Below are 27,769 nucleotides of genomic sequence, written 5' to 3'. Positions count from 1 at the left end.
ATAATCAATGACTACAGTAAAGTTGCAGGATATAAAATCAACACACAGAAATCCCTTGCATTCCTATACACTAATAATGAGAAAACAGAAAGAGAAATTAAGGAAACAATTCCATTCACCATTGCAACAGAAAGAATAAAATACTTAGGAATATATCTACCTAAAGAAACTAAAGACCTATATATAGAAAACTATAAAACACTGGTGAAAGAAATCAAAGAGGACACTAATAGATGGAGAAATATACCATGTTCATGGATTGGAAGAATCAATATAGTGAAAATGAGTATACTACCCAAAGCAATTTATAGATTCAACGCAATCCCTATCAAGCTACCAACAGTATTCTTCACAGAGCTAGAACAAATAATTTCACAATTTGTATGGAAATACAAAAAACCTCGAATAGCCAAAGCGATCTTGAGAAAGAAGAATGGAACTGGAGGAATCAACCTACCTGACTTCAGGCTCTACTACAAAGCCACAGTTATCAAGACAGTATGGTACTGGCACAAAGACAGAAATATTGATCAATGGAATAAAATAGAAAGCCCAGAGATAAATCCACGCACATATGGACACCTTATCTTCGACAAAGGAGGCAAGAATATACAATGGATTAAAGACAATCTCTTTAACAAGTGGTGCTGGGAAATCTGGTCAACCACTTGTAAAAGAATGAAACTGGACCACTTTCTAACACCATACACAAAAATAAACTCAAAATGGATTAAAGATCTAAACATAAGACCAGAAACTATAAAACTCCTAGAGGAGAACATAGGCAAAACACTCTCTGACATACATCACAGCAGGATCCTCTATGACCCACCTCCCAGAATATTGGAAATAAAAGCAAAAATAAACAAATGGGACCTAATTAACCTTAAAAGCTTCTGCACATCAAAGGAAACTATTAGCAAGGTGAAAAGACAGCCTTCAGAATGGGAGAAAATAATAGCAAATGAAACAACCGACAAACAACTAATCTCAAAAATATACAAGCAACTACTACAGCTCAACTCCAGAAAAATAAACGACCCAATCAAAAAATGGGCCAAAGAACTAAATAGACATTTCTCCAAAAAAGACATACAGATGGCTAACAAACACATGAAAAGATGCTCAACATCACTCATTATCAGAGAAATGCAAATCAAAACCACTATGAGGTACCATTTCACACCAGTCAGAATGGCTGCGATCCAAAAGTCTACAAATAATAAATGCTGGAGAGGGTGTGGAGAAAAGGGAACCCTCTTACACTGTTGGTGGGAATGCAAACTAGTACAGCCACTATGGAGAGCAGTGTGGAGATTCCTTAAAAAACTGAAAATAGAACTGCCTTATGATCCAGCAACCCCACTGCTGGGCATACACACTGAGGAAACCAGAAGGGAAAGAGACACGTGTACCCCAATGTTCATCGCAGCACTGTTTATAATAGCCAAGACATGGAAGCAACCTAGATGTCCATCAGCAGATGAATGGATAAGAAAGCTGTGGTACATATACACAATGGAGTATTACTCAGCCATTAAAAAGAATACATTTGAATCAGTTCTAATGAGGTGGATGAAACTGGAGCCTATTATACAGAGTGAAGTAAGCCAGAAGGAAAAACATAAATACAGTATTCTAACACATATATATGGAATTTAGAAAGATGGTAACAATAACCCTGTGTACGAGACAGCAAAAGAGACACTGATGTATAGAACAGTCTTATGGACTCTGTGGGAGAGGGAGAGGGTGGGAAGATTTGGGAGAATGACATTGTAACATGTAAAATATCATGTAAGAAACGAGTTGCCAGTCCAGGTTCGATGCACGATACTGGATGCTTGGGGCTAGTGCACTGGGACGACCCAGAGGGATGGTATGGGGAGGGAGGAGGGAGGAGGGTTCAGGATGGGGAACACATGTATACCTGTGGTGGATTCATTTCGATGTTTGGCAAAACTAATACAATTATGTAAAGTTTAAAAATAAAATAAAATTAAAAAAAAAAAAAAAAAAAAAAAAAAAAAAAAAGGAAAAAAAAAAAAAAAAAAAAAAAAAAAAAAAAAATCATTTGAAGGACTAATGAAGAGTAAGATGAAAGTGTAAAACTTAATTTCGCCAGATAGTTAGAACACTAGGGACATGATTGGGTAGATGATGATCATGAATATTAAAAACTAATCAGTGAAAGTAGTTTGAGGAGAAAAGCTAATGTGTTTTTGGGGAGCAGAAATGTTGTACATACAGATTAGTAGCAAGATAAATCCATAATATAAACTGAACTCTTGTGAATGTTTAAACTTTTTAATCTGGGAGAAGAGAAATCATTATGTATGTCTTCTAAATTCCAACAGAGCAGAACTTCTTAACCTGGACTTGATGGATGAACTTTAGGGGAATCTCAAACATGTTTATTGTGAGATGGGGGAGCCAAACTTTTTGCCCATCTCAAATGATGTTGTGTGTTTTTTAGAAGGAAACATGTACATGTGATTGCAATCCCCTGCCTGCTGTTGCCCTCTCACAATCCCCAACCTTTTCTGATTATTAGAATTTTGATCTAAGAGGTTATCTTCTGCTCTTACAGTTATATTTGTAGTGAATGCTGAGCCAATCAATATTTTCTTTGACTAAATTGTTTTTGCAAATCTGTTTCTAGTACCAAGCAGCTAGAAAAGAGACATCTTAAGGACATGATACATTTTCAGTTCCATTTCTATATGTGGTAGCCTTCACCATCAGAAGGAAGCTGGGCAGATTTTATGGAATGTACTGAAGTAATTAATCTTCATTAGGATTGTTGGCATGGCCTTGTAAATGAAAATTTATGATAAGAGGAAAAGTCTGGCACTACATATTTGAATACCAGAGTGCCAATATTTAAAGATAGGTATAAAGATTTCTGAGAATTTTTTAATGGTCCCAAGGTCATTTATTATTAGCTTAAAATTCTTTAAGAAGAAGTCCAAGCTGCATTTACTGATATGAATGCAAGAAGGAGAGTTTTATATAAATAAGAGCAAGTGAACATTCAGATGCTGAACTCTGGTAGCTTTCCACACACTATTTGGCAGCATGTTGTAAAAGGACACCCACGGGTTTCTGTGTGAGTGAATTCTCCCTGTCCTCAGCTTCCTTGCAGCTAGATCAGTATGCAGTTTCACCTCATTTCTTGTGTGCATTCCAAAAAAAGAGAAGAAAAGCACGAGGTTGAAAAGCTGTACAGAGACTGTAGTAGAAGGAGTGTGCTTTCTTCCATCAGCCACCTATCCTGGCTTTTGTCAGATATCTGAATAGGCTTGTATGGCAATGTTGATCCTCCATTTTATGATACCAACACATACCAACTTGCACAGCCCTAATTGTACATGAACCAATATAGCTGCCACAGAAGTTAGGAGCTCTAACATTCGGCATCATGATGCTTTCTGGCGGCACAATCTCTTCCAGTGTCAGGCTTACAGAATCCCAAGTGATTATGGTTACCATTTTGTAGCTTAATTATTGGAACCGTTGTCCCAGTGTCCTTGGAAGTGTAGGGATTATATTGTGTTTCTGTAAAACCCTAGTATACCAGGGAAGAAGCTGAAAGGTTTTCCCAACAAATCTTTCCTTCTTTGATGTCTTGGCCACAATCATATCAGACAGCACTTGGAATGTTCTTGAGGCTTGGAGTAGCAGTTCCAAGTTCAGGCCCTGTAGGCCAGGGAGTGTGGTTTCCAGATTACAGAGAATGTTCTCATCTCTTGTATTGGAGTTTACTTACACATCATTTATTTAAAGTATGCTCACATCACTTATTTGAAGTAAACTATTTAACAGTTAGTAGACTTTCTATCAGAGAAGGCAATGTCACCCCACTCCAGTACTCTTGCCTGGAAAATCCCATGGATGGAGCAGCCTGGTAGGCTGCAGTCCATGGGGTCGCTAAGAGTCGGACACGACTGAGCGACTTCACTTTCACTTTTCACTTTCATGTATTTGAGAAGGAAATGGCAAAGCACTCCAGTGTTCTTGCCTGGAGAATCCCAGGGACGGGGGGGCCTGGAGGGCCGCCGTCTCTGGGGTCGCACAGAGTCGGACACGACTGAAGCGACGCAGCAGCAGCAGCAGCAGCAGCAGCAGCAGCAGCAGACTTTCTATTCATGGCAAGTACTGATGATTACATTCTTCTTGTTGGAATGTCCCATCCCTTTCTGCATCTGTTAAAACTATTGACTAAAGCTTCCTAAGGGCCAGAGGGAGAATTTTTTAAAATCAAGTCAAATAAGACATGTAGTTTCCTCTACATGAAAAAGTATTATATCAACGAATCAAACTCCTTCCTTCTGCTTTTAAGTATTAAAATATGTGGGAATTTAAACTATGTCTCTATGTCTGTTCCTCAAAGAATGGTCTCAGAAGCATCTGTATTACGGAAATAGTTGCTTTAGCAGGTCTAACATACGAATTACATGAGGTTTTATGAACCAGGCTTCCTGGGTAGCTCTAGTGGTAAAGAACCCACCTGCAGAAGACATAAGAGACACAGATTCAATCCCTGGGTTGGGAAGATCCCCTGGAGGAGGGCATGGCAACCCACTCCAGTATTCTTGCCCCTGGAGAATCCCATGAAAAGAGGAGCCAGGCAAGCTGCAGTCCAGTGGGTTGCAAAGAGTCAAACACAACTCGAGCAACTTAGCACACATGCATGAACACTATGAACCAAGAAATGGAATGACTTTCCCACGGGCATCACTGCGTATAGTTTGGAATATGGATGTACATTCCATATCCGAAACTTAGCAACATGCAGGGAAGTACGAGTTTTATGAAATTAAGTCTCTGTTAGAACAAAGGCAGGCTGTTTTGCCCTATGGAAAAATTGCGACTTCTGGAGTCAGGTAGACTGACCTAAGTTTGAATGTTCATTTCTTTTATAAGTTGTAGGCCATACCAAGTTATTTTACTTAATCTCTCTGACCTTCAGTTTTCTTCATCAATTGAATGATGATAATTTTTACCTTGCAAAGTAAGAATATAAACTAAGAATATAAACCAGGAAGATATAAACTAAGAAGAAAGCAGAGTATGATATGTAATAGTCATTAATATAATCATTTTTAACTATAAAAACAAAACTATGGCAGGAGTTTTTAAATAAGTGTATACACTTATAAGAATAGGATATCTTCTGGGATATCAACTTTCTTCTTTCCTCCTCATCAAAATCTTTCATTAAGAAAAAAAAATCATTCATTACACCCCATAAACACAACGTGGCAGACCCTATTTTCACAACACTACAGAACTACCCTACAGACCAGTGCTGCATGATATAATGAAAATGATGTCATTAAAATATCCTATTCAGTGTATGGATGAAGAGTCTGTATTACCAGATTGGAATGTGGGAAATGTCTTTACTTGTCTATTTTTCTTCCTTAGTGTTTTCATTATTCAGGAATTAAACATACTGAAAGTTTACTAAGTACTTGGCATAGAGCAAGAGAAATATTAGATCCCAGTCCTCATAAAGCTTATATTCCAGTGAGTGAATGTAAAAAGAAGAGATGGTGATAAGGGCCATGAAAGTGATAAATGTAGGGTAATGAGAGAGGAATTGGGAGAGTTTGCTTTATATAAAGTGGTTAGGAATAACCTCTCTGAAGTGAAACATGAAGAATTATTGAAAGCCTTCTCTTTAGGAAAGAGGAAATCATTCATCCTAACATTCTAACCATGAATTGCTTGTACAGTTATTAAAATTTAAATATTTATCTTAAAAGCGTCTCTATAATTATATGGCTGCCAGAGATTCCTTTTTTTCATTCCATCATCCTTCAACCATGTGTCTGTCCTGACTGTGAATCTGATTGGTTTGATAGAGGGTGATGAGGATGAGAAGCAGCTGCTACTCTAGTCCACAGAGTGGCAGCTTATTAGAATGGTGTATACTAGCATGAAGTTTACGAGGACAGGAGAACTGAGCACACCAGTGGAAGACTCGGAACGGCTTAAGTTATGTACTCATAACCTAAGACGTAGATTATTAGTTAAAGCAGCATGTCATTCACTGAGGATAAGAGGAGAAAACTTGAATGTATTTTTATGTTTAACTATTTAGGTTATAATGTGTTGATGGTGTATCAGCTCTTTCGAACTATGCAAATCTTCTTCTTATTAACTATGTACATATCATTTCTGTAGCAACCTTAGTTTTTACAGTAGAAATTGAATGAAAAGTGGAGTTCTTATATATCCCTTGCCCCTGTCCCCCACATCCTTTCCTGTTGTCAACAGAACTGAGCAGTTACATGTTACTTAGCCGTAAAAATGAATGAGTTACTGCCATTTGCAATAATGTCAGTAGACCTTGACATTGTCTAGAGAGTATTATGCTTAGTGAAATAAGTCAGAGAAAGACAGATACTGTATATGTCATCATTTATATACTGAGTCTAAAAAAGAAATGAATGTATATAGCAAAACAGAAATAGACTCACAGATAAATAAAACGAACTAGTGGTTACCACTAGTAATTACCAGTGGGAAGAGGGGAGGTCAAGATAGGAGTATGGGATTAAGACATACTAACTACCAGGTATAATATAAAAAAGAAATGAGGATAAATTATATAGCACATGGAAATATAGCCATTATTTTATAGTAAGTTTAAGTGGAGTACAAGCTATGTACTGAATTACTGTGTTGTACACCTGAAACTAACATAATACTGTAAATCAACTGTTCTTCAATTAAAAAAGAGAGAAGATAGTTGGAGAAACTATAATATTTATAATGCATTTACTATGCATTCAGTTCAGCTCAGTTCACTTCAGTTGCTCAATTGTATCCAACTCTTTGTGACCCCATGAACCACAGCACACCAGGCCTCCCTGTCCATCATCAGCTCCCGAAGTCCACCCAAACCCATGTCCATCGAGTCAGTGATGCCATCCAACCATCTCATCCTCTGTCATCCCCTTCTCCTCCTGCCTTCAATCTTTCCCAGCATCAGGGTCTTTTCCAATGAGTCAGCTCTTCACATGAGATGGCCAAAATACTGGAGTTCCAGCTTCAACATCAGTCCCTCCAATAAACACCCAGGACTGATCTCCTTCAGAATGCACTGGTTGGATCTCCTTGCAGTCCAAGGGACTCTCAAGAGTCTGCTCCAACACCACAGTTCAAAAGCATCAATTCTTCAGCACTCAGCTTTCTTCACAATCCAACTCTCACATCCATACATGACCACTGGAAAAACCATAGCCTTGACTAGACGGACCTTTGTGACAAAGTAATATCTCTGCTTTTCAATAGGCTCTCTAGGTTGGTCATAACTTTCCTTCCAAGGAGTAAGCGTCTTTTAATTTCATGGCTGCAGTCACCATTTGCAGTGATTTTGGAGCCCAGAAAAATAAAGTCAGGCACTGTTTCCACTGTTTCCACGTCTATTTGCCATGAAGTGATGGGACCAGTTACCATGGTCTTAATTTTCTGAATGTTGAGTTTTAAGTCAACTTTTTCACTCTCTTTCACTTTTATCAAGAGGCTCTTTAGTTCTTTTTCACTTCTGCCGTAAAGGTGGTGTCATCTGCATATCTGAGGTTATTGATATTCCTCCCGGCAATCTTGATTCCAGCTTGTGCTTCCTCCAGCCCAGAGTTTCTCATGATGTATTCTGCATATAAGTTAAATAAGCAGGGTGACAATATACAACCTTGACGTACTCCTTTTCCTATTTGGAACCAGTCTGTTGTTCCATGGCCAGTTCTAACTGTTGCTTCCTGACCTGCATATAGGTTTCTCAAGAGGCAGGTCAGGTGGTCTGATATTCCCATCTCTTTCAGAATTTTCCACAGTTGATTGTGATCCACACAGTCAAAGGCTTTGGCATAGTCAATAAAGCAGAAATAGATGTTTTTCTGGAACTCTCTTGCTTTTTCCATGATCCAGCGGATGTTGGCAATTTGATCTCTGGTTCCTCTGCCTTTTCTAAAACCAGCTTGAACATCTGGAAGTTCACAGTTCATGTATTGCTGAAGCCTGGCTTGGAGAATTTTAAGCATTACTTTACTAGCATGTGAGATGAGCGCAATTGTGTGGTAGTTTGAGCATTCTTTGGCATTGCCTTTCTTTGGGATTGGAATGAAAACTGACCTTTTCCAGTCATGTGGCCACTGCTGAGTTTTCCAAATTTGCTGGCATGTTGAGTGCAGCACTTTCACAGCATCATCTTTCAGGATTTGAAATAGTTCAACTGGAATTCCATCACCTCCACTAGCTTTGTTCATAGTGATGCTTCCTAAGGTCCACTTGACTTCATATTCTAGGATGTCTGGCTCTAGGTGAGTGATCACACCATCGTGATTATCTTGGTCATGAAGATCTTTTTTGTACAGTTCTTCTGTGTATTCTTGCCACCTCTTCTTAATATCTTCTGCTTCTGTTAGGTCCATACCATTTCTGTCCTTTATCGAGCCCATCTTTGCATGAAATGTTCCTTTGGTATCTCTGATTTTCTTGAAGAGATCTCTAGTCTTTCCCATTCTGTTATTTTCCTCTATTTCTTTGCATTGATCACTGAGGAAGGCTTTCTTATCTCTTCTTGCTATTCTTTGGAACTCTGCATTCAGATGCTTATATCTTTCCTTTTCTCCTTTGCCTTTCACTTCCCTTCTTTTCACAGCTATTGGTAAGGCCTCCTCAGCCAACCATTTTGCTTTTTTGCATTTCTTTTTCTTGGGGATGGTCTTGATTCCTGTCTCCTGTACAATGTCACGAACCTCCATCCATAGTTCATCAGGCACTCTATCAGATTTAGTCCCTTAAATCTATTTCTCACTTCCACTGTATAGTCATAAGGGATTTGATTTAGGTCATACCTGAATGGTCTAGTGGTTTTCTCCACTTTCTTCAATTTCAGTCTGAATTTGGCAATAAGGAGTTCCCGATCCAAGCCACAGTCAGCTCCCGGTCTTGTTTTTGCTAACTGTATAGAGCTTCTCCATCTTTGGCTGCAAAGAATATAATCAATCTGATTTCAGTGTTGACCATCTGGTGATGTCCATGTGTAGAGTCTTCTTTTGTTTTGTTGGAAGAGGGTGTTTGCTATGACCAGTGGCAGAATTCTATTAGTCTTTGCCTTGCTTCATTCTGTACTCCAAGGCCAAATTTGCCTATTACTCCAGGTGTTTCTTGACTTCCTGCTTTTGCATTCCAGTCCTTATTTATCAATTATCTTCTATGAGATAGATATTAATCACATTTTACAAATTAGAAATTAACACTTCATGAAGTTAAACAGCTTTCCCAAGTTTTGGCATTTGTTGCATTTTAGTCAAGTCTTACTCCAAAGCCACTTTTTCCATACCAGATTTTTTATAAAACTGTCAAGTGACTGATTTAAAAAAGCAGTCATTTCAACATTAAACATGCTAGAAGAAAAATATATTCTTTACATTATGAGATGTATACATCCCAGAGGAGTTACATGTCTTTTTCAAAGAAAATAAAAATTACTGTTTTTTCATTGAATCAAAATGGCAAGTTATACTCCTTCTCTAATGTTGATGTAGTATTTAATTCCTTACTCTGAGTCTGCAGTTATTGGATGCTGCTTCTTTCTAGTAGTATTTTCCCTATGCAGTTAACGTTTTACTTTTCACTGTAGCTTTGATCTTTGGATTTCTTTGGAATTAATGATATGCTACTTGAAAAAAAATACAGTCCAGATTTTAATGTCTGCTTATATACTGACTGACACAGAAATTAAGAATGTGATTTTTAGAGATCATTCTACCTAACTTTATGTAATTGAGTGGGTTGGATATTTAGCAGTATAGAAGCTTAGCTTTGTGAGTTTATTCATCATTTATTTAAGAAGTACTTATTGAGTCTCTGGATACTAGGGAATGTGATGGCAAAGAATAAGACAGTTTTTTTCTTCAAGAAACTTGAGATCTGATGGGTGAACCATCTGAGTGGAGCATTTCCTAGGGTGTAGCTGAGGAGTGCATAGCCCTAGGGGGTCACCTAAGAGGGGGCACTTAACCTAGACTAGGATGGTCTGGGAGGCTTCCCAGGGTTGAGTCAGGAGAAGGAGGAGAATGAATGACAAATATGGGCAAAGCTTTCAAATTAAGATAGTGTCAGAGGTGCTAGGAAGACTTAGATGAATTTGAGAGAGATTAGTGAAGAAATGATCAATTAAATTAAAGATGCGAAGAAGTGGTTAAAGGATGACTTCTAGGCTTTTAGTAGGGGTATTACTGTTTGCTTGGAAGGAAAATATAGGAGAAAGAATATATTGGGGGGGAAACGGGTAGTAGTTAGGGACATGTTGCGTTTGCACACCTTTGAAAATACAGATAGATAGCCAAGATCCAGTTGAATATGCTGATCTGGTGGTTAGGAAGGAATTCTAGGCTAAAGATGCATATTTTATAAGTCAAAAGCACTGTGGAAGATAGTGAGTTATGGAATTTAGCCATAACATGACCGTAGGATTTTGAAAACATGGTTTATATGACTTTGAAAAGCATATGCAAAGTTGAAATTTAGAACACTGGGAACTTGTGCTATTAAAAACAAGGGGTTAGTCAGCAGACTGGAGCCTGTGTACCCACAAACCAAACTGAGTGCTGTGAGAGTTCTCCCAGGCATAAGGCTTTCCCCTGTGACTGTTGCAACTTGAATTAAAAGCAGAGTTTGTTGAAACCTTGCCTGCCTTCTTCATTGCAGTAATGATACTTTTCAGGACTTGAAGAACCTTCAAAAAGGTCATGATTTCTGTCTTTCAGATGAGTGGACATTTATTGAATGACTTCTTTTTATTAATTGGAGGAAAATTGCTTTACAATGTTGTGTTGGTTTCTGCCCTCCAACTACGTGAATCAGTCATAATTACCCATATATCCCCTCTCTTGAGCCTCCCTCCTCTCCCTGAATGACTTCTTTATTCAAATCATCTTCACAGATAAAGAAGACAAACAGCCCCAGACTACAAAAACCTAAAAATTTAGTAGACACAGGAAGAAATCTGTACAGAATTTACTGTAATACTATTCAGAATGAGTGCAATGAAAGAGGCACAGACAGTATGTAAAATGGAATTATGTGAAGGGAATCTTTGAGGAAAAGGTAGCATTTGAACTGGGCTTTGATAAGGAGGATTCAAATAGTTGTAAAACAGAAAAGGTAATTCCAAATGGAGATAAATGAAATTGAGAACCTAGAACATATTCAGGGAATAAAATGTAGTCCAGAGGAACAGAGTATACTAAAGCGGGGTAATGCAGAATAGGGTACAGAGGCAGGCAATACAAGAAGGCAGTCCCTGAAGTGTTGATGAAGAATTGCAAGAACCAAGGTGTATTTTACAAAGAGTCCTCTTTTAAGCATATGTTGGGTTGGCAGGAATGGGAGCACTGTTACATGGGAGACATAAGGGTTTCAGTTCAGTTCAGTCTCTCAGTCGTGTCTGACTCTCTGCGACCCCATGAATCGCAGCTCACCAGGCCTCCCTGCCCATCACCAACTCCCAGAGTTCACTCAAAATCACGTCTGTCGAGTCGGTGATGCCATCCAGCCATCTCATCCTCTGTCGTCCCCTTCTCCTCCAGCCCCCAATCCCTCCCAGCATCAGAGTCTTTTCCAATGAGTCAGCTCTTCGCATGAGGTGGCCAAAGTACTGGAGTTTCAGCTTTAGCATCATTCCTTCCAAAGAACACCCAGGACTGATCTCCTTTAGAATGCACTGGTTGGATCTCCTTGCAGTCCAAGGGATTCTCAAGAGTCTGCTCCAACACCACAGTTCAAAAGCATCAGTTCTTCGGCACTCAGCTTTCTTCACAATCCAACTCTCACATCCATACATGACCACTGGAAAAACTATAGCCTTGACTAGACGGACCTTTGTTGGCAAAGTAATGTCTCTGCTTTTTAATATGCTATCTAGGTTGGTCATAACTTTTCTTCCAAGGAGTAACCATCTAAAGTATGATAATTCAACAAGAACCTGGATTTAAGAAAACTGGTTTTTAACCTTTTCCTTTTTTCTTAGAGCATAGTGGGCATGGAAATCATTATTAAATGGCTTTTTTTTAAAAAGCTTAATATGTAAATCTGGAAAGTATAATCCGTGGAGCACAGTTCTCAAGTCTAGAACAATGACTTCCAATGTTTTCATTTGCTTTCAATTCCTGTGGTCCCTCTGTTTTGAAAAATTTTTGTCTTTCAAGAAAGTTAACAAAAAGTTAATGTTTCACATTTGTTTTATTAACAAAGGCATAGTTTCCAGTCCTCCCAAGCTTGTAAGTATTCACAAAGCTCAGCTATTATTATTTCAGACAAAAGCAAAAAAATGTATACCTTAGTCTAGGGCATACAGTTGCAGGCATTTTGAAATGCTGAAAATAACCCATGACCCATCTATCACGACAAAAGAAATCTTACCTTTCCCCATACTTCTGTGGATCCAGAGACCCAGGTTGAAGCTTTTGTAGCACACTTATTTATGCTTTGAAGTATATAGAATTACAAAGAATAATTGTAATTCTTTGCTCAGAACTACATTTCCTTTCAAATCTGATTCTTCTTTTTTAATTGCAAAGAGTAATACAGGCTTGTTACAGAAAAACTGAGATACATATACCAGCAAAAAAGAATATTTTAAAAAATCTTCCCAAATCTTATTCAGTGCAAACATAAGTGCAGCCTTTTTAAACAAAGATAGATACTTATTCTGTATTGGTTTTGTAGCTGTTTTCAGTATCAGTAATGAAATTCCTGCAACATTTTAAAAATAGCTGCGTAGTATTTCATTTCTAATTTTATAATTTACTTAACAAATTAATATCTTATGATTGGACCTATGGGTTTCTGACTTTCTGAAATTACAAGTAGCTTTGCTTAAATATCCTGTAACTAAATCTTTATACACAGCTCTAATTATTTCCTGGGGATAAATTCTTAGAAGAGAGATTGCTGGATGTGCATTCTTAAAAGGTGTTAGCATTTGCCCTCCAGAAAGGTTGTACTAATTTACATTCCCACCTAGCAGTTTGCATTCTAATTGGGAATTAAGATGCATACATGAAAAAAAAATCCCTTCAGTGTCAGGAAATAGTAATGCTAGGTGCAAAAAATGACTAGTGAACAATTAAAGTTATAGGAATTCAGAGGAAAATGATCACTTTTAATAGGGAGCTTAGGTGCCTTTGTGGATGATGATGGAATTGAAGATGGATCTTGAAACAGAGGAGGACCAAGAAGGAGGGAAGTGCTACAGGGGGCACAGAGGGGACTCGAAAGAATGTCTCTGATCTTCTGGGCAAGGGCCATGGATGAGAAGTGCCAGAAGGAGGGCTGACCCTGCCACGTTAGCTCGTGTGTTTCTCCCTCTTCTGTTGCTCATAAGTGTAATTCAGACTCCACTCTTATTCTGGGTGACTAGGTAGCTACAAGCACCTGAAACCAGGAAATCAAACCTGTTGGAAAATCAGTTCAGTTTCTGGGAGAATTTGAGGTTTGGGTTCAGAGAATTTAGAAAGTAGGAAAGTTGTATTCCATTTAAAACTTAGTTATTAATATGTTTATTAAAATGTTAAAATAGAATTCACATCCCAATGTTAAATTTTTTTTTCTTAATTATTAGCAATGAATAGATTGGCTCAGATGCTCCCTGTGGGTATCATGACAAGCTTTTGTGTTAACATTTTCACTAAAAAGTCATTGAAGTAAAACTCTGTTATTGTTGATTCAGATTACATATTACAGCATGATATTTGTGTGTGTGTATGTGTTGTTGTTTGATAGGTTCTTTAAGTCATATACCTGACTTACATAGCAGTAAATCACATTGCTCATTGAATCTGTTAATTAGAGTATTAAAAGATAAGTAGCTCTGATTCTTTTGCTTTTATAGTTTTACAGAAATAGTGGGGCTTTTAATGCTCTGAGCCATCCTTTTGCTTTTTAAGGCATATTTTATCAACCTAGTATGTTGTACTCTTAATATTGAACAGTAATATGGTCCTTCTTGACACTTAACATAATACATTTGAAGAATATGGAGAGTTTGGCACTCTAACTCCCACAGAAATACTAACATAAAAATGAAATGCAGAGTTCAGCCTCAGATTCCCAGCCCTGTTTTGCAGCCACTACCCAGTTTTCATTTCATACTGTGAGCCTCCTTACAGCCTTTGGTCCCCTGTACTTTATAGCAGGTTCCCACTAGCTATCTGTTTTACAAATGGTAGTGTTCATGTGTCAGTCCTAATCTCCCAATTTGTCCCTCCATCCCCTTCCTCCACTGTGTCCACACGTCTGTTCCCTAGGTCTGCATCTGTATTCTTGCCCTGGAGCTAGGTTTATCTGTACCATGTTTCTAGATACCACATATATATGTTAATATATGATACTTGTTTTTCTCTTTCTGACTTACTTCACTCTGTATGACATGCTCTAGGTCCATCTACTCTCTACAAATGACCGAGTTTCTTTCCTTTTTATGACAGAATAATGTTCTGTTGTTCATATGTGCCACATCTTCCTTCATCTGCTGTTGGACATTTAAGTGGCTTCCATGTCCTGGCTATTGAAAATAATGCTGCAGTGAGCATTGGGGTGCATCGTTTTGAATTATAGTTTTCTCAGGGTATATGCCCAGTAGTGGCCTTGCTGGGTCATATGGTAGTTTTGTTGTTAGTTTTTTAAGGACCCTCCATACTGTTCTCCACAGTGGCTGTATCAGTTTACATTGCCACCGGTAGTGCGGGAGGGCTCCCTTCTCTCCACCCGTCTCCAGCATGTACTGTTGGTAGATTTGTTTTGATAATGACCGTTCTGACTGGTGTAAGGTGATAGCTCCTTGTAATCTTGATTTGCCTTTCTCTGATAATTAGTGATGTTGAACATTGTTTCCTGTGCCTTTTGGCCATCTGAATGTCTTTTTTGGAGAGATGTCTGTTTAAATCTTGCATCCATTTAAAAAAAAATTTTTAATTGAGCTCCATGAGCTGTTTGTATATTTTGGAGATTGATTCTTTGTCCAGTGCTTCATTTGCAAATATTTTCTTCCATTCTGAGAGTTGTCTTTTCATCTTGTTTATGGTTTCCTTTGCTGTACCAAAGCTTCTAATTTTAATTAAGTCCCATTTGTTTATTTTTGTTTTTATTATCGTTACTCTAGGAGATGGGTCAAAAAAGATCTTGCTGTAGTTTATATCAAAGAGTGTTTTTCCTGTTTTCCTCTAAGAATTTTATAGTTCTGACCTTATATTCAGCTCTTTAATCCATTTTGAATTTATTTTTGTGTATGGTGTTAGATGGTGTTCTAATTTCGTTCTTTTGCATATGGCTGTCCAGTTTTCCCAGCACCACTTATTGAAGAGGCTGTCTTTTCTCCATTGCATATTCTTGTCTCCTTTGTCACAGATTATTAGGTGCCCATAAGTGCCTGGGTTTATCTCTGGGCTTTCTATCCTGTGTCATTGATCTCCATTTCTGTGTTTATACTAGTACCCTACTGTCTTGGTTACTGCAGCCATGTAGTATAGTGTAAAGCCATGGAGCCTGATTCTTCCAACTCCATTTTTCTTTCTTAAGATTGTTTTGGCTATTCGGGATCTTTTGTGTTTCCATATAAATTATAAGATTTTTTTGTAGTAATTATGGGAAGAATGCCATATTCCTCAGTCTGTGTAATCTTTGATTTCTTTCATCAGCATCTTTTAATTTTCTGAATATGTCCTTTGCTTCCTTAGGTACGTTTATTCCTCAGTATTTTATTCTTTCTGATGCAATGATAATGGGATAATTTCCTTGATTTCTATTTCTGATCTTTCATTGTTAGCATATGGAGATGACTTTGTATTAACTTTGTATCCTTAAGCTTCACAAAATTCACTGATGAACTCTAGTGGTTTTCTGGTGACATCTTTAGGATTTTCTCTGTGTGGTGGTATCTCATCTGCAAACAGTGACAGTATTACTTCTTTTCCAATTTGGATTTCTTTTATTTCACTTTCTTCTCTGATTGCTGTGGCTAGAACTTCTAAATCTATGTTGAAAAATATTGCCAAGAGTAGACATCCTTGTCTTGTTCCTGATCTTAGAGGAAATGCTTTCCATTTTTAACCTTTGAGAATGATATTTACTGTGGGTTTGTCATATATGGCTTTCATTATGTTGAGGTAGGTTCCCTCTATGGCCAATTTCTGGAGCATTGATTTTTTTGTTTGTTTTTTTAATCAATGCGTGTTGAATTTTGTCAAATTTTGTCAATTTCCTGCATATATTGAGATGATATGGTTTTTACCTTTTAGTTTGTTGATACGGTGTGTCACACTGATTGATTTGTGGACCTTGGGAAATCCTTGCATCCCTGTGATAGATCCCACTTGATCATGGCATATGATCCTTTTAATGGGTTGTTGGATTCAGTGTGCTAGTATTTTCTCGTGGAGAAGGCAATGGCACCCCACTCCAGTACTCTCGCCTGGAAAATCCCAGGGATGGAGGAGCCTGTTGGGCTACAGTCCATGGGGTCGCTAAGAGTCGGACACGACTGAGCAACTTCACTTTCACTTTTCACTTTTATGCACTGGAGAAGGAAATGGCAACCCACTCCAGTATTCTTGCCTGGAGAATCCCAGGGACAGGGGAGCCTGGTGGGCTGCCGTCTTTGGGGTCGCACAGAGTCAGACACGACTGAAGCGACTTAGCAGTATTTTCTTGGGGATTTTTGCATCTTTGTTCATTAGTCATGAAGTGAAATGACGTGAAAGTTGCTCAGTCATGTCCGACTCTGTGCAACCCCATGGACAGTCCATGGAATTCTCTAGGCCAGAATACTAGAGTGGGTAGCCGTTCCCTTCTCCAGGGTATCTTCCCAACCCAGGGATCAAACCCAGGTCTCCCACATTGTAGGCAGATTCTTTACCAACTGAGCCACCAGGGAATCCCTCATCAGTCATACTGGCCTGTAATTTTCTTTTTTTGTGATATCTTTGTCAGGTTTTAATATCAGGGTGATGATGGCTTCATAGAATGAGCTTGGGAGTGTTTTTCCCTCTACAATTTTGTGTAAGAGTTTCAGGAAGGTAGATGTTAAATAGAATTTGCCTGTGAAGACATGTGGTCCAGGAGTTAGTTTGTTGAAAGATTTTTAATTACAGTTTCAGTTTCAGTACTTGTGACTGGTCTGGTCATGTTTTAATTTCTTCCTAGTTCAGTCCTGGAAGGTTGTACCTTTCTAAGAATTTGTCCATTTCTTTTAGGTTGTCCGTTCTACTGGCTAATAGTTGCTTGTGGTCATCTCTTACAATCCTTTGTATTTCTGTGGTGTCCCTTGTAACTTATCTTTCATTTCTAATTTTATTGATTTGAGTCCTCTCCCTTTTTTCCTTGATGAATCTGAATAAAGATTAATCCATTTTCTTTTTCTTCTCAAAGAACCAGATTATAGTTTCATTTGAAGTGAGAAGTGTTAGTCACTCAGTTGTTTCATTAATCTTTGCTATTGTTTTCTTCGTCTCTGTTTCTCCTCTGATCTTTATGATTTCTTTCCCTCTACTGACTTTGGGTTTTGTTTGTTCTTCTTTCTCTAGTTGCTTTAGGTGTGAGGTTAGGTTGTTTATTTGAGACTTTTGCTGTTTCTTCAGATAAGGCTGTATTGCTATAAACCTCCCTCTGACAACTGCTTTTTCTGCATGCCATACATTTTGGATTGTCCTATTTTCATTGTTATTTGTCTCTAGTTATTTTTTATTTCCTCATTGATTTCTTCTGTGATCCAGTGATATTTAATAACATATTGTTTAGCCTCCACATGTTTGTGTTTTTTACAATATTTTTTTCCTGTAATTGATTTGTAATCTCATAGTGTTGTGGTTGGAAAAGATATTTGATATGATTTCAATTTTCTTAAATTTACTGAGGCTTCATTTGTGACCCAAGATGTGGTCTGTCCGAGAGAACGTTCTGTGTTCTGTGTGCACTTCAGAAGAAAGTATATTTTGTTGCTTTCTGGGGTATTTTTTGATTTGCCTGCTTTCTTCTTTGACCAATTGGTTGTTCAGGACAGTGTTGTTTAATTTCCACATATTGTGAATTTTTCAGTTTTCTTATAATTTCTAGTTTCATACCATTGTGGTTGGTAAAAATATTTGATATGATTTCAGTCTCCTTAAATTACTTAGATTTGTTTTGTGGCTTATCTATCTTCAAGAATGTTCTGAGCATGCTTGAGAAAAATGTGTATTCTGCTGCTGTTAGGCAGAATGTCCTTTATCTGTCTATTAAATCCCTTTGATCTAAAGTGTAGTTCTAATCCAGCGTGTCCCTTTTAATTTTTTGTCTGGATGATCTAGCCGTTGTTGAAAGTGGTATACTGAAGTTCCCTTCACTTGCTGTATTGTTGTCTATTTCTGTCTTCACATCTATTAGTATTTGATACATTGTGGTCCTCCAATGTTTGGTGTATGTGTATTTATTATTGTTATATCCTCTTAATGATTTGATCTCTTTGTCATTGCATAATGATCTTGTTTGTCTCTTGTTACCATTTTTAGCTTAAAGTATATTCAATCTGATGAAAGTTTAGTACATCAGTTCCCTTTTGGTTTCTAGGAATATCTTTTTCCAGCGTTTCATCTTGAGAGTATATGTTCTTAAAGCTGAATTGAGTTTCTCGTAAGCAGCATGTCAAAGTGAAGTCGCTCAGTCCTGTCGACTCTTTGCGCATATAGTTGGGTGTTGTCCATCCACACACTCTATGCCTTTTCATTGGAGAATTTAGTCCATTTACATTTTGAATAAGATTGATATGTAAGGAATTACTAATGCCATTGTATTGTTTTCTGGCTGTTTTGTTGTTCTCTTGTTCTTTTTTTCCTCTCTCTTGCTACATTATTTGTAAATTGATGATTTCTTGTAGTGGTATGCTTTGATTCCCTTCTCTTTATCTTTTGTGAATGTGCCATAGATTTTTGCTTTGTGGTTCCTATGAAGCTTACATAAGTCATCATATAGATATAACAGTCTGTTTCACACTAATAATAGCCTATTTCAATCATATCAAGTATTTCTACCCATTTATCCCCTCTTTTTATGCTTTTGATGTCACAGTTATATATCACCTTTTATCTTGTGTATTTATTAACCAGTACATAGCTATAGTAATTCTTAATATTCTTGTCCTTTAACCAATATATGAAAGATGCATGTTAAACACACCACCATATTGCAATAGTATGTTTACTGGTGTGTTGGATATTTTCATGTACTAATTAATGTTCTCTGATTTAACTTGAACTTCTTTCATCTTTTTTTTTTTTTTTAAATATGACAGGTCTAGTGGTGATGGATTCCTTCAGCTTTTATTTGTCTGGGATAGACTTTATCTTGCCTTCATTTCTGAAGGACAGTTTTACCAGTTGGAGTACAGTTAGTTTTTTGTATCTATGGGTTCCACATTCAACCAAGTGTGAATCAAAAGTACATAAGGAGAAAGATTCCAGAAAGTTCCAAAACTTAAGTTTGCCATGCACCAGCAACATTTAAATAGCATTTACATTGTATTGAGTGTTAAAAGTAGTGTAGGAATGATTTAAAGCATATGGGAAGATGTGAGTAGTTTATATGCCAATAAATCCTACACCATTTTATATAAGTACTTGAGTATATGCAGATTTTGGTAACCTGAGAGGGGAAGGGAGGAGAGTTCTGAAACTAATTTCCCACAAATTCTGAAGAATGTCTGTATTTTTGGTTGGCAACTTTTTTCTTTTCAATACTTTTGATGTATCTGCATTGAGCTTCCTTAAAACAGCTATTTTGAATTCTTTATCCAGCAAATCGTAGAACTTTATCTCTTTGCGATTGTTTCTTAGAAGATTATTTTGATCCTTTTGGTGGTGTCGTGTTTCCTTAATTTTTCACGTTTCAAGTTTTGTGTTGCTGTCCTCACATTTGCAATAGCAGTCGTCTCCTCCAGTCTTTACTAACTGCCTTCAGGAGAGAAATACCTCTGTCAGCCTTTCTAGGGATTCTGAGGCTTTCTCAGGCTTTCCTCACATATGCCTGCTCTGTGCTTCTTGCTCTCTTTTAAGGCAGAATTATTAAGCTTGTGTCCCTTCTCTTGATCCTGCAATGCACGAGGTTGAATACTGATAGCTTCCCTTTTGTTTTCCCATGGGTGATCCTAAAGCTGAAGTTTGTGGCCTATCCCTGACCCACAGATTTGGTTCATGCTCATTAGCTATCTGCCAAAGCTCACTCTCACCACTAGCCTCAGGAGCACTTGCAGGGAGCTGGACACAGGCAGGACAGGGGTGAGGTTGGGTGAGGCCCATGGAGCTCTGGGGGTGCCCATGGGCCAGTTGGAGAGATCTACTTGCAAGGCATCTCCAGCACTTCATGGGCAGGCATCTGGGTGGAATTCAAGATGTAGGTGGTAGGATTCATGTCCTTTTAACTCCCTCTGAGAGTCCTATCTACCTAGCCTGTCTTCCCACCACCCTGTGGAGCTCATGATTTAGTTCTCTGGATAGGGTGAGAGAGAAATGGGAAAGAAGTTTCACACAGTTGGGGAGGTCAAGCACTCACTCACGTGCTCTCACTTACCTTCATGGGAAAAATCACAGGCCAAGATCTCTCTTGGCCCTGAACTATGCCACCTTTGGGGAGGATTGGTGTGAATAAAATCAAGGTGTTTCATTTACCCTCTCCAATGTGTCCAAACTCTCATTTTTTTGCTCCATTGGTATGCTGAAACTTCTCCACAGGAGACCCAGACTTAAATAAAATCTCACTTGTCTGTGGCTGATTGTCTCAGACGGCCAACAAGTTATTCCACAGCCAAGAAGGCCTAGAACTGTGGTTTGTGGTCCACTGCAGGGTTCACAGCTGAGATTGAGGTCCTTATGCCTCTTACCCACACGTGATTGGTTGAGACTCCTCTAGGGTCTTTTGGTGTATAGTGCTAGATCCTGCAGTATCCGCAAAGGCACTTTTGTCCATGGATGGATGCCAGATTGTTGTTGTTGGATGGGAACATGAGTAAGGATATCCCATTTAGCCATGTTGCTGACATCACCCTCTAGTACTGCACTGTTTAGAAGAGTCCTTTTCTGAAGATACCAAATTATGACCATGTTTTGACTAATATTTTCAGATTTATTGCATTATTCTCTTTTGGGGAAATGTTTTCTAGGTTCATAACATTATCCCCCTTTGGGGTAAGTTGTTGTTGTTGTTCAGTCACCCAGTCATGTTCAACTTTTCGTGACCCCATAGACGCAGCATGCCAGGCCTCCCTGTCTCTTACCACTCCCAAAGTTTGCCCAAATTCATGTACCTTGCATCAGTGATGCCATCCAGCCATGTCCTCCTCTGACTCCCTCTTCTCCTTCTGCCCTCAATCTTTTCCAGTATCAGGGACTTTTCTAGTGAGTCAGCTGTTCATATCAGATGACCAAAATATTGGAGCTTCAGCTTGAGCATTCAGGGTTGACTTCCCTTAAGATTGACTGGTTTGATCTCCTTGCTATCCAAGGGACTCTTCTCCAGCACCACAGTTTTAAAGGCATCAATTCTTTGGCGCTCTGCCTTCTTCCTGGTCCAGCTCTCAAAACTGTATGTGACCACTGGGAAGACCATGGCTTGACTATATGGACCTTTGTCATCAGAGTAATATCTCTGCTTTTCAACACACTATCTAGGTGTCATAGCTTTCCTGCCAAGAAGCAGTTGTCTTCTGATTTCATGACTGCAGGCATCATCCTTAGTGATTTTAGAACCCAAGAAGAGGAAATATGTCCCTACCTCCACCTTTTCCCCTCTATTTGCCATGAAGTAATGGGGCCAGATACCATCTTAGTTTTTTTAATGTTTAGTTTTAAGCCTTTCACTCTCTTCCTTCACCCTCATCAAGAGACTGTTTAGTTCCTCTTCACTTTCTGCCATTAGTATCATCCACATGGGTAACTTGCCTATAGAATATCTAAATTATTATTTAATAATTAATTTTTCATACCAATTGCAACTTACTTGCTATGGAAAGTAGTATAAAATATCTTTTTAAAATTTTAACTGGTCCACAAAGCAGCAAAGTTGCTAATTCTGAAAATATTTTCCATCTACATAAATTTTCCAAATTTTTTTTTTTTTAATTTTCTGAACCAGCTGTTTCCTGTACAGAATATAATGTGAGGAGCACATTAACAAAGGATGCATAAGTAAAACCCACTAATTAGGCTGCTCTGAGATGCACTTGAGGTATAGGCAGAGCAAAATCAGTATTAACTTGTTCCAAATAAATCATGGTACTCTAGTCCAGTGGAATTGGTACCAAACTGGCCATACTCAAGAAGATCAGGACTCAGTACTTTTTCTTAAAGTCCTCTTTCTGCTAAGAAGAGCTTTCTTTTCTTTACTGGCTGGATTCTCATTATAAGGAACTCTTTCATGTTCATCTCTGTAGGTACCCACCCTTTTAAAATATGGTTATTTGTGGCTTTAAATAACCTCATAGTGTTGTCAGTGTATCTTTCCTCCAATGGTGAGAGAGAATGGCTGCTGAGTCAGAGTATTGGGCATTTGTGGGAGGTGCATGGGAAAATTATTTACAGATTTCCTTCAAGCTGGTCAGAACTGGATATATTGATTAGGCACATTCACTTGATATCCCAGCTATCTTCTTAAGGTATAATAGAGTTGTTTGAAACTGGAGCAGTTTGTTGTCTTTTGGAATGCATCTTATGCTTGGAATATATTTTGGTTTCCATCATCTGGCTTTTGAATTTAGAGTCATTCAGATGTAAGTTTGAAGATCATGTGCATAATATGGGTTCAGTCATTTAACCTCTCTTAACCTCATTGTAGAATGAGGCCAGTGCTCCCCACACCAAGGATTTTCATGAAGATAAATGTTGTAGTCTATGTAAAGCATGTAGCGCAATGCCAGACCATTGGTAAGCCCTTAATAAACAGCTGCTACTGGCATAACTACCAGGTGGATTTTTAAATTTTGTTTTAAACTTGTGGCCAATAATTTGGTCATCTTTGAACATGATGATGGATAATGGTTTTCAGAATGCCTTGAGGATATTTTATTTTTTCTTCAGTTTTTCTTGTGTCAAGTGGTTTTTTCTACCTTCAGAAATTAGTTATATTTTTATGGTCTGTGTGTCAAGTGTGTGCAGAATACCACAGTAATGTTTATGTTTTCTTAAGACCATTTGTGAATCTTAGATACAGATTTAAATGGGGCAGAATTACTTTTTGTCTTAAGTAATTTTTAACTTAACATTTCTTGTTCTATTTTATTCATGATCCATGTATCACAAATTGATGCAACAGATATTACCTAAAGGATAAACTAACTTTAGATAGAGATGGTTTGATATGGCAGAACAAGCACAGATTGGAGCCAGTCTGGAGCCAGACTCTGGGCCAGTTGGTGTCCTCAAATTGTGGATGCTGTATCCAGAGCTCCTAGAATTATTGTGAGGATTAGATGAGACCGTGTGTACAATGTACCCTGCCCAGTGCCTGGTATATGATAGCCCTTTGCCCACATCTGTTAATGAATGAGAAGGGACTTATTTATGACACAGATAGCCTGATGTTATTATAGCTTCTTTCCTTCTTGAATAATAATACCACTTTGTCAAGTATCTGTTATTGGTAATTTTGTCCTATTTTTAACGTCTAATTTCATAATAATGTAGTTATTTATAACGGAAATCATTGGATTTGTTTCCACCAGTGATATCAAGAAGAAGCAGACAATGAGGAAAAGGAACAACAGTGAAGTAGAAGACGCGGGACCAGCAAGTCGTGACCGAAAGAAAACCAAGTGGGAAACCTTAGAACCTTTGGATACAGGCCTGTCTTTAGCTGAGGACGAAGAGCTGGTGTTACATCTGCTCAAAAGTCAAAGCTAAATTGTTCCTGCTCTTGTCTTCTCCTTTAAATCTCTGGTCATGATTATGTGGACAAGAAGTTGAAAAAAACAGTAGGTTTGGGGCACTTAAGTAACATGAGTCCCATGTCCAGAGGACCCATTCTTCAGACAGGAGTGATCACATCTCTAAGCCCCTTTCACAGGCCGTGCTTGAAGCATCCCAGAGGAAACTCACAGTAACAGTGGATTATAAAATTTGCTGATCCTGTTTTCCAGCATGTGCTCTGTTAGATTCTATCCATGGGTTCCTACATCTATCATTGGAAATGCTTTCTGTGTTTTACTGGCAAGTTCTGAAGACCTTGTTTCATTGTTAGCGGTTCCTGTCTTGCTTACCATACAGAAGTTTCTCTGTGATATTAAACAAAATTGCTCACAATTTTGATATATTTAATATTTCTAAAGAGTATGACGGACCAACCCTGAGAAAAAAACAAATATTTTTGAATTGCCATGATCAATAATAAACATATTTCCTATAAAATATTACTGTTTTCATTGTATCCAGAAATATGAGAGATTCTCAAGGGAAGGCTTTTAAGATTAAAATACTTGGCCAATTCCTGAAACAGTGAATTTTGCATATTCTTAAATTAGCCTTCCTAAAGACATCTTTTAACTTACACTTGCAGACTGGGTAGTCATTTATAAATAGAAGTCCTGAATCTGAAGACTTTGTTATCTAAAACCAGATCTGCTAGTGAGCACCTCGTATGCTTTAGGTCCTCTACAAGTGCCTTGTTGAGGATGCTCCACAGATCCCAGCCCAGAGCCAGCTCGTGATTATGAGTAGAACAAGACAGATTCTCTTTTGGTTACAAATGACTGGCAAACTCTTCACAGGGAAAGGAATCTGTGCCTTGGCACGACACCACTGATCTGTTCATAGATGTATCACCTTCTCCTTGTCTTCTCTCTTTCCTACTTTCCACTCCATACACAAAAATAGTTTTTGGTTACTGGTGCAAATGATTCATGAATTCAAGAAAGGGAATATCCACAAACACTTCCATCTCAGCCTAAGTCCATATTTGTATCTTAAAGGTTTCTCCTGCCTTTGTACTTGACATCCTCATGAGTGATACTAACATCCTTCAGACATCGAAATGAGAAACTTGATGACTCCTCAGCTTCTCCCTTTCCCCACCCTTCACTTTGCTGGTTCATGGTTAATTCTTCTTCATAATGACTCTCATACCGCCATTGTTTCTTCTCCATCTTTACAGCTTCTACTTTCAGGCAGAGTTCAGATTCTCATCGTGACCTGTTCACATTTCTGCAGTGATCTCCTAACTAGTCATTGTGCTTCCTGTCAACCTTCCCCATTATCAGCATTCTCTTCATAGCACTGATCTGAGCATGTTTCTTAGGCCTGTTGCAGTGCTTTATTATGTAATGTTGCAGACATTTGCTTATAGGCCTGTTCCCTCTGTTATATGACAAGTTTCTTGAGAGCAGGACTGTTTTATCTCTCCTCTGTATGCACAGAGCCAAACACAGCACTTACAATGCCTTATAATGGGTTCAGTAAACTGAAGTCACTCAGTCGTGTCTGACTGTTTGCGACTCCGTGGACTGTAACCTACCAGGGTCCTCCGTCCATGGGATTTCCCAGGCAAGAGAACTGGAGTGGGTTGCCATTTCCTTCTCCAGGGATCAAACCCAGGTCTCCCGCATTGCAGATAGATAGATGCGTTGCCGTTTGAGCCACCAGGGAAGCCCAGTTTATTAATGAATGGGCAGTAAAAAATCAACAGAAGTTTTAAAAGTGTGTAGTAGTGTATTAGCTCTGGTCAGAAGGATATAGAATGGAGGAAACGAGAACTGGATGAAATGGCTATAATGGGCAAGAATGACTATAATGAAGAAAACAGATGGGAAAGGAATTTGGGGTATAACAACCTGGAAAGATTTTGAAATTAAGGTTTCTGGTGCAGGATCTCTTGAATATTTTCAGAAGACAGAAAGATGCAGAAGTATATAAACTAAGGGTTTACCATTGAATTCACTCTATGCAGTTTTAGATTTTGTTTTTTCTAATCCAAGTAAGTAATTTTTATGTACACACATTAAGTAAATATATTGCTGGGCCTTTGGGTCATAAACTAGTTTGAGTTATATTCTGTCCCTAGACCTGATTAGATTCTGACTAATTTATACACTCTTGAGAGTCCCTTGGACTGCAAGGAGATCCAACCAGTCCATTCTAAAGTGCCGGGAGCCGGTGAGGCATTCCACTCGTGCCGCAGCACTAAAGGAGATCAGCCCTGGGTGTTCCTTGGAAGGAATGAGGCTAAAGCTGAAACTCCAGTACTTTGGCCACCTCATGCGAAGAGTTGACTCATTGGAAAAGACTCTGATGCTGGGAGGGATTGGGAGCAGGAGGAGAAGGGGACGACAGAGGATGAGATGGCTGGATGGCATCACCGACTTGATGGATATGAGTTTGAGTGAACTCCAGGAGTTGTTGATGGACAGGGAGGCCTGACGTGCTGCGATTCATGGGGTCGCAAAGAGTCGGACACGACTGAGCAACTGAACTGAATTTATACACTGAGGGAATTTTAGTTAGCTGAATTTTGAAAACTGCTTAAAACATCAGAATAGCACTGATTGAAATCTCAGGTAACAAATAAATATGTTTCGGTGGACTAAATTGTTACTGTTTTAGCTGTGGTGGAGTTGGGGGCACATTCAGTTCAGTTCAGTTCCGTCGCTCAGTCTTCTCCAACACCATCAAAAGCATCAATTCTTTGGCGCTCAGGGGCACATTATTTAAATCTAAATGGCCAAGCCATTTCCTAGACATAAAGATTGGCTCAGACATGGGTATAATTAATACTCAGGTAAAGATATAAAAAGACTCTTTCCTTGAGAGTAAGGTATAGAATATGAAGAAAAAAAAAAAATTCCTTACCCAGTGGGAAATTCCTAAAAAGGGAGGATGTGGATCTGGAACCTTTGGCAGCCATTTTTTTCTGGTCAAATGGAGGCTGCCTCTGAGAGGTTGGGGCAAATGACCAACACCCTGGGGGAAGCAAAGCAGTGAAATGGAGAGAGCCCTGATGACATTATTTGAACCCTTTGGCTTCAGCTGCTTCTACTCCTTGTACTTTCTAGTTGTGGATCAGTAAGTTTCTTTTTTGCATAAACTACTTTGAATTGCATTTTGTTCCTGGAACTGAATGGACCCTGACTTAATATATATGTGGTATGTGTGTGGGTTGGGTGGGGTGGGGGGTCGATTTGAAAATGAATTTGAACATCAGAAAAAGTGTCAGTAGAAAGCTTGGACATTGTTGTTCAACAGAGAGCCGTTCCAGCCCCTCCTCCCTTGGAAAAGCATGGTTTTTCCAGTCAGCTTATGTTGGGCTTTCCATGTGACTGACTTTAGCCCATGGAGTGTGTGGTGAAAGTGACGTGTACTCATTATAAGCACAGGCTTTAAGGTGCACTGATGCCTCCATCAGCCCTCTTGCTGTCTTGTTTTCTACTTTGGTATGAGCTTGGACCAGAGAGGATACTGCTTCAGGCTGGGCACAAGGTGAGTAGATACATGAAAGAGACCTACAGTCCCCTTTAAGTCTTGTAGAGCAAGAAATCCACTGAGACTTGGGGTTCTTCACAGGATAAGGTGAGATAAGCACTTGTCCAATAAGCAAGAGCATTCATTCGTTCATTCCATAAATGTTAGTCCAGCAACTGCCATATACCAAGCCTTGCAGTCATGAGATACAGAGCAGTGCCTCCCCCGCCGTCAAGTAGTAGGGGAAGGAAAGAAGAAAATTCATAATTTCAGTGCATTATGAA

At 38.6% G+C, this 27,769-nt stretch overlaps 1 protein-coding gene across 1 annotated transcript in view; it reads left to right on the top strand.

Annotated features, from left to right (window-relative positions):
* The window catches only part of DDX10 (DEAD-box helicase 10), a 318,321-nt gene extending 293,793 nt beyond the window's left edge, over window positions 1-24,528 (top strand). Inside the window, exon 18 of the mRNA XM_027563817.1 lies at window positions 23,762-24,528. Coding sequence (XP_027419618.1) covers window positions 23,762-23,939 — 178 coding nt within the window. The 3' untranslated portion in view covers window positions 23,940-24,528. The remainder of the gene's footprint in view (window positions 1-23,761) is intronic.
* The last annotated feature ends 3,241 nt before the right edge of the window (window positions 24,529-27,769 follow it).

The sequence above is a fragment of the Bos indicus x Bos taurus genome, chromosome 15, assembly GCF_003369695.1.
Source record: "Bos indicus x Bos taurus breed Angus x Brahman F1 hybrid chromosome 15, Bos_hybrid_MaternalHap_v2.0, whole genome shotgun sequence".
Taxonomy (NCBI): Eukaryota; Metazoa; Chordata; class Mammalia; order Artiodactyla; family Bovidae; genus Bos; species Bos indicus x Bos taurus.
Note: the sequence above shows the minus strand (reverse complement) of the source record. Positions and strands in the feature narration are given on the sequence as shown.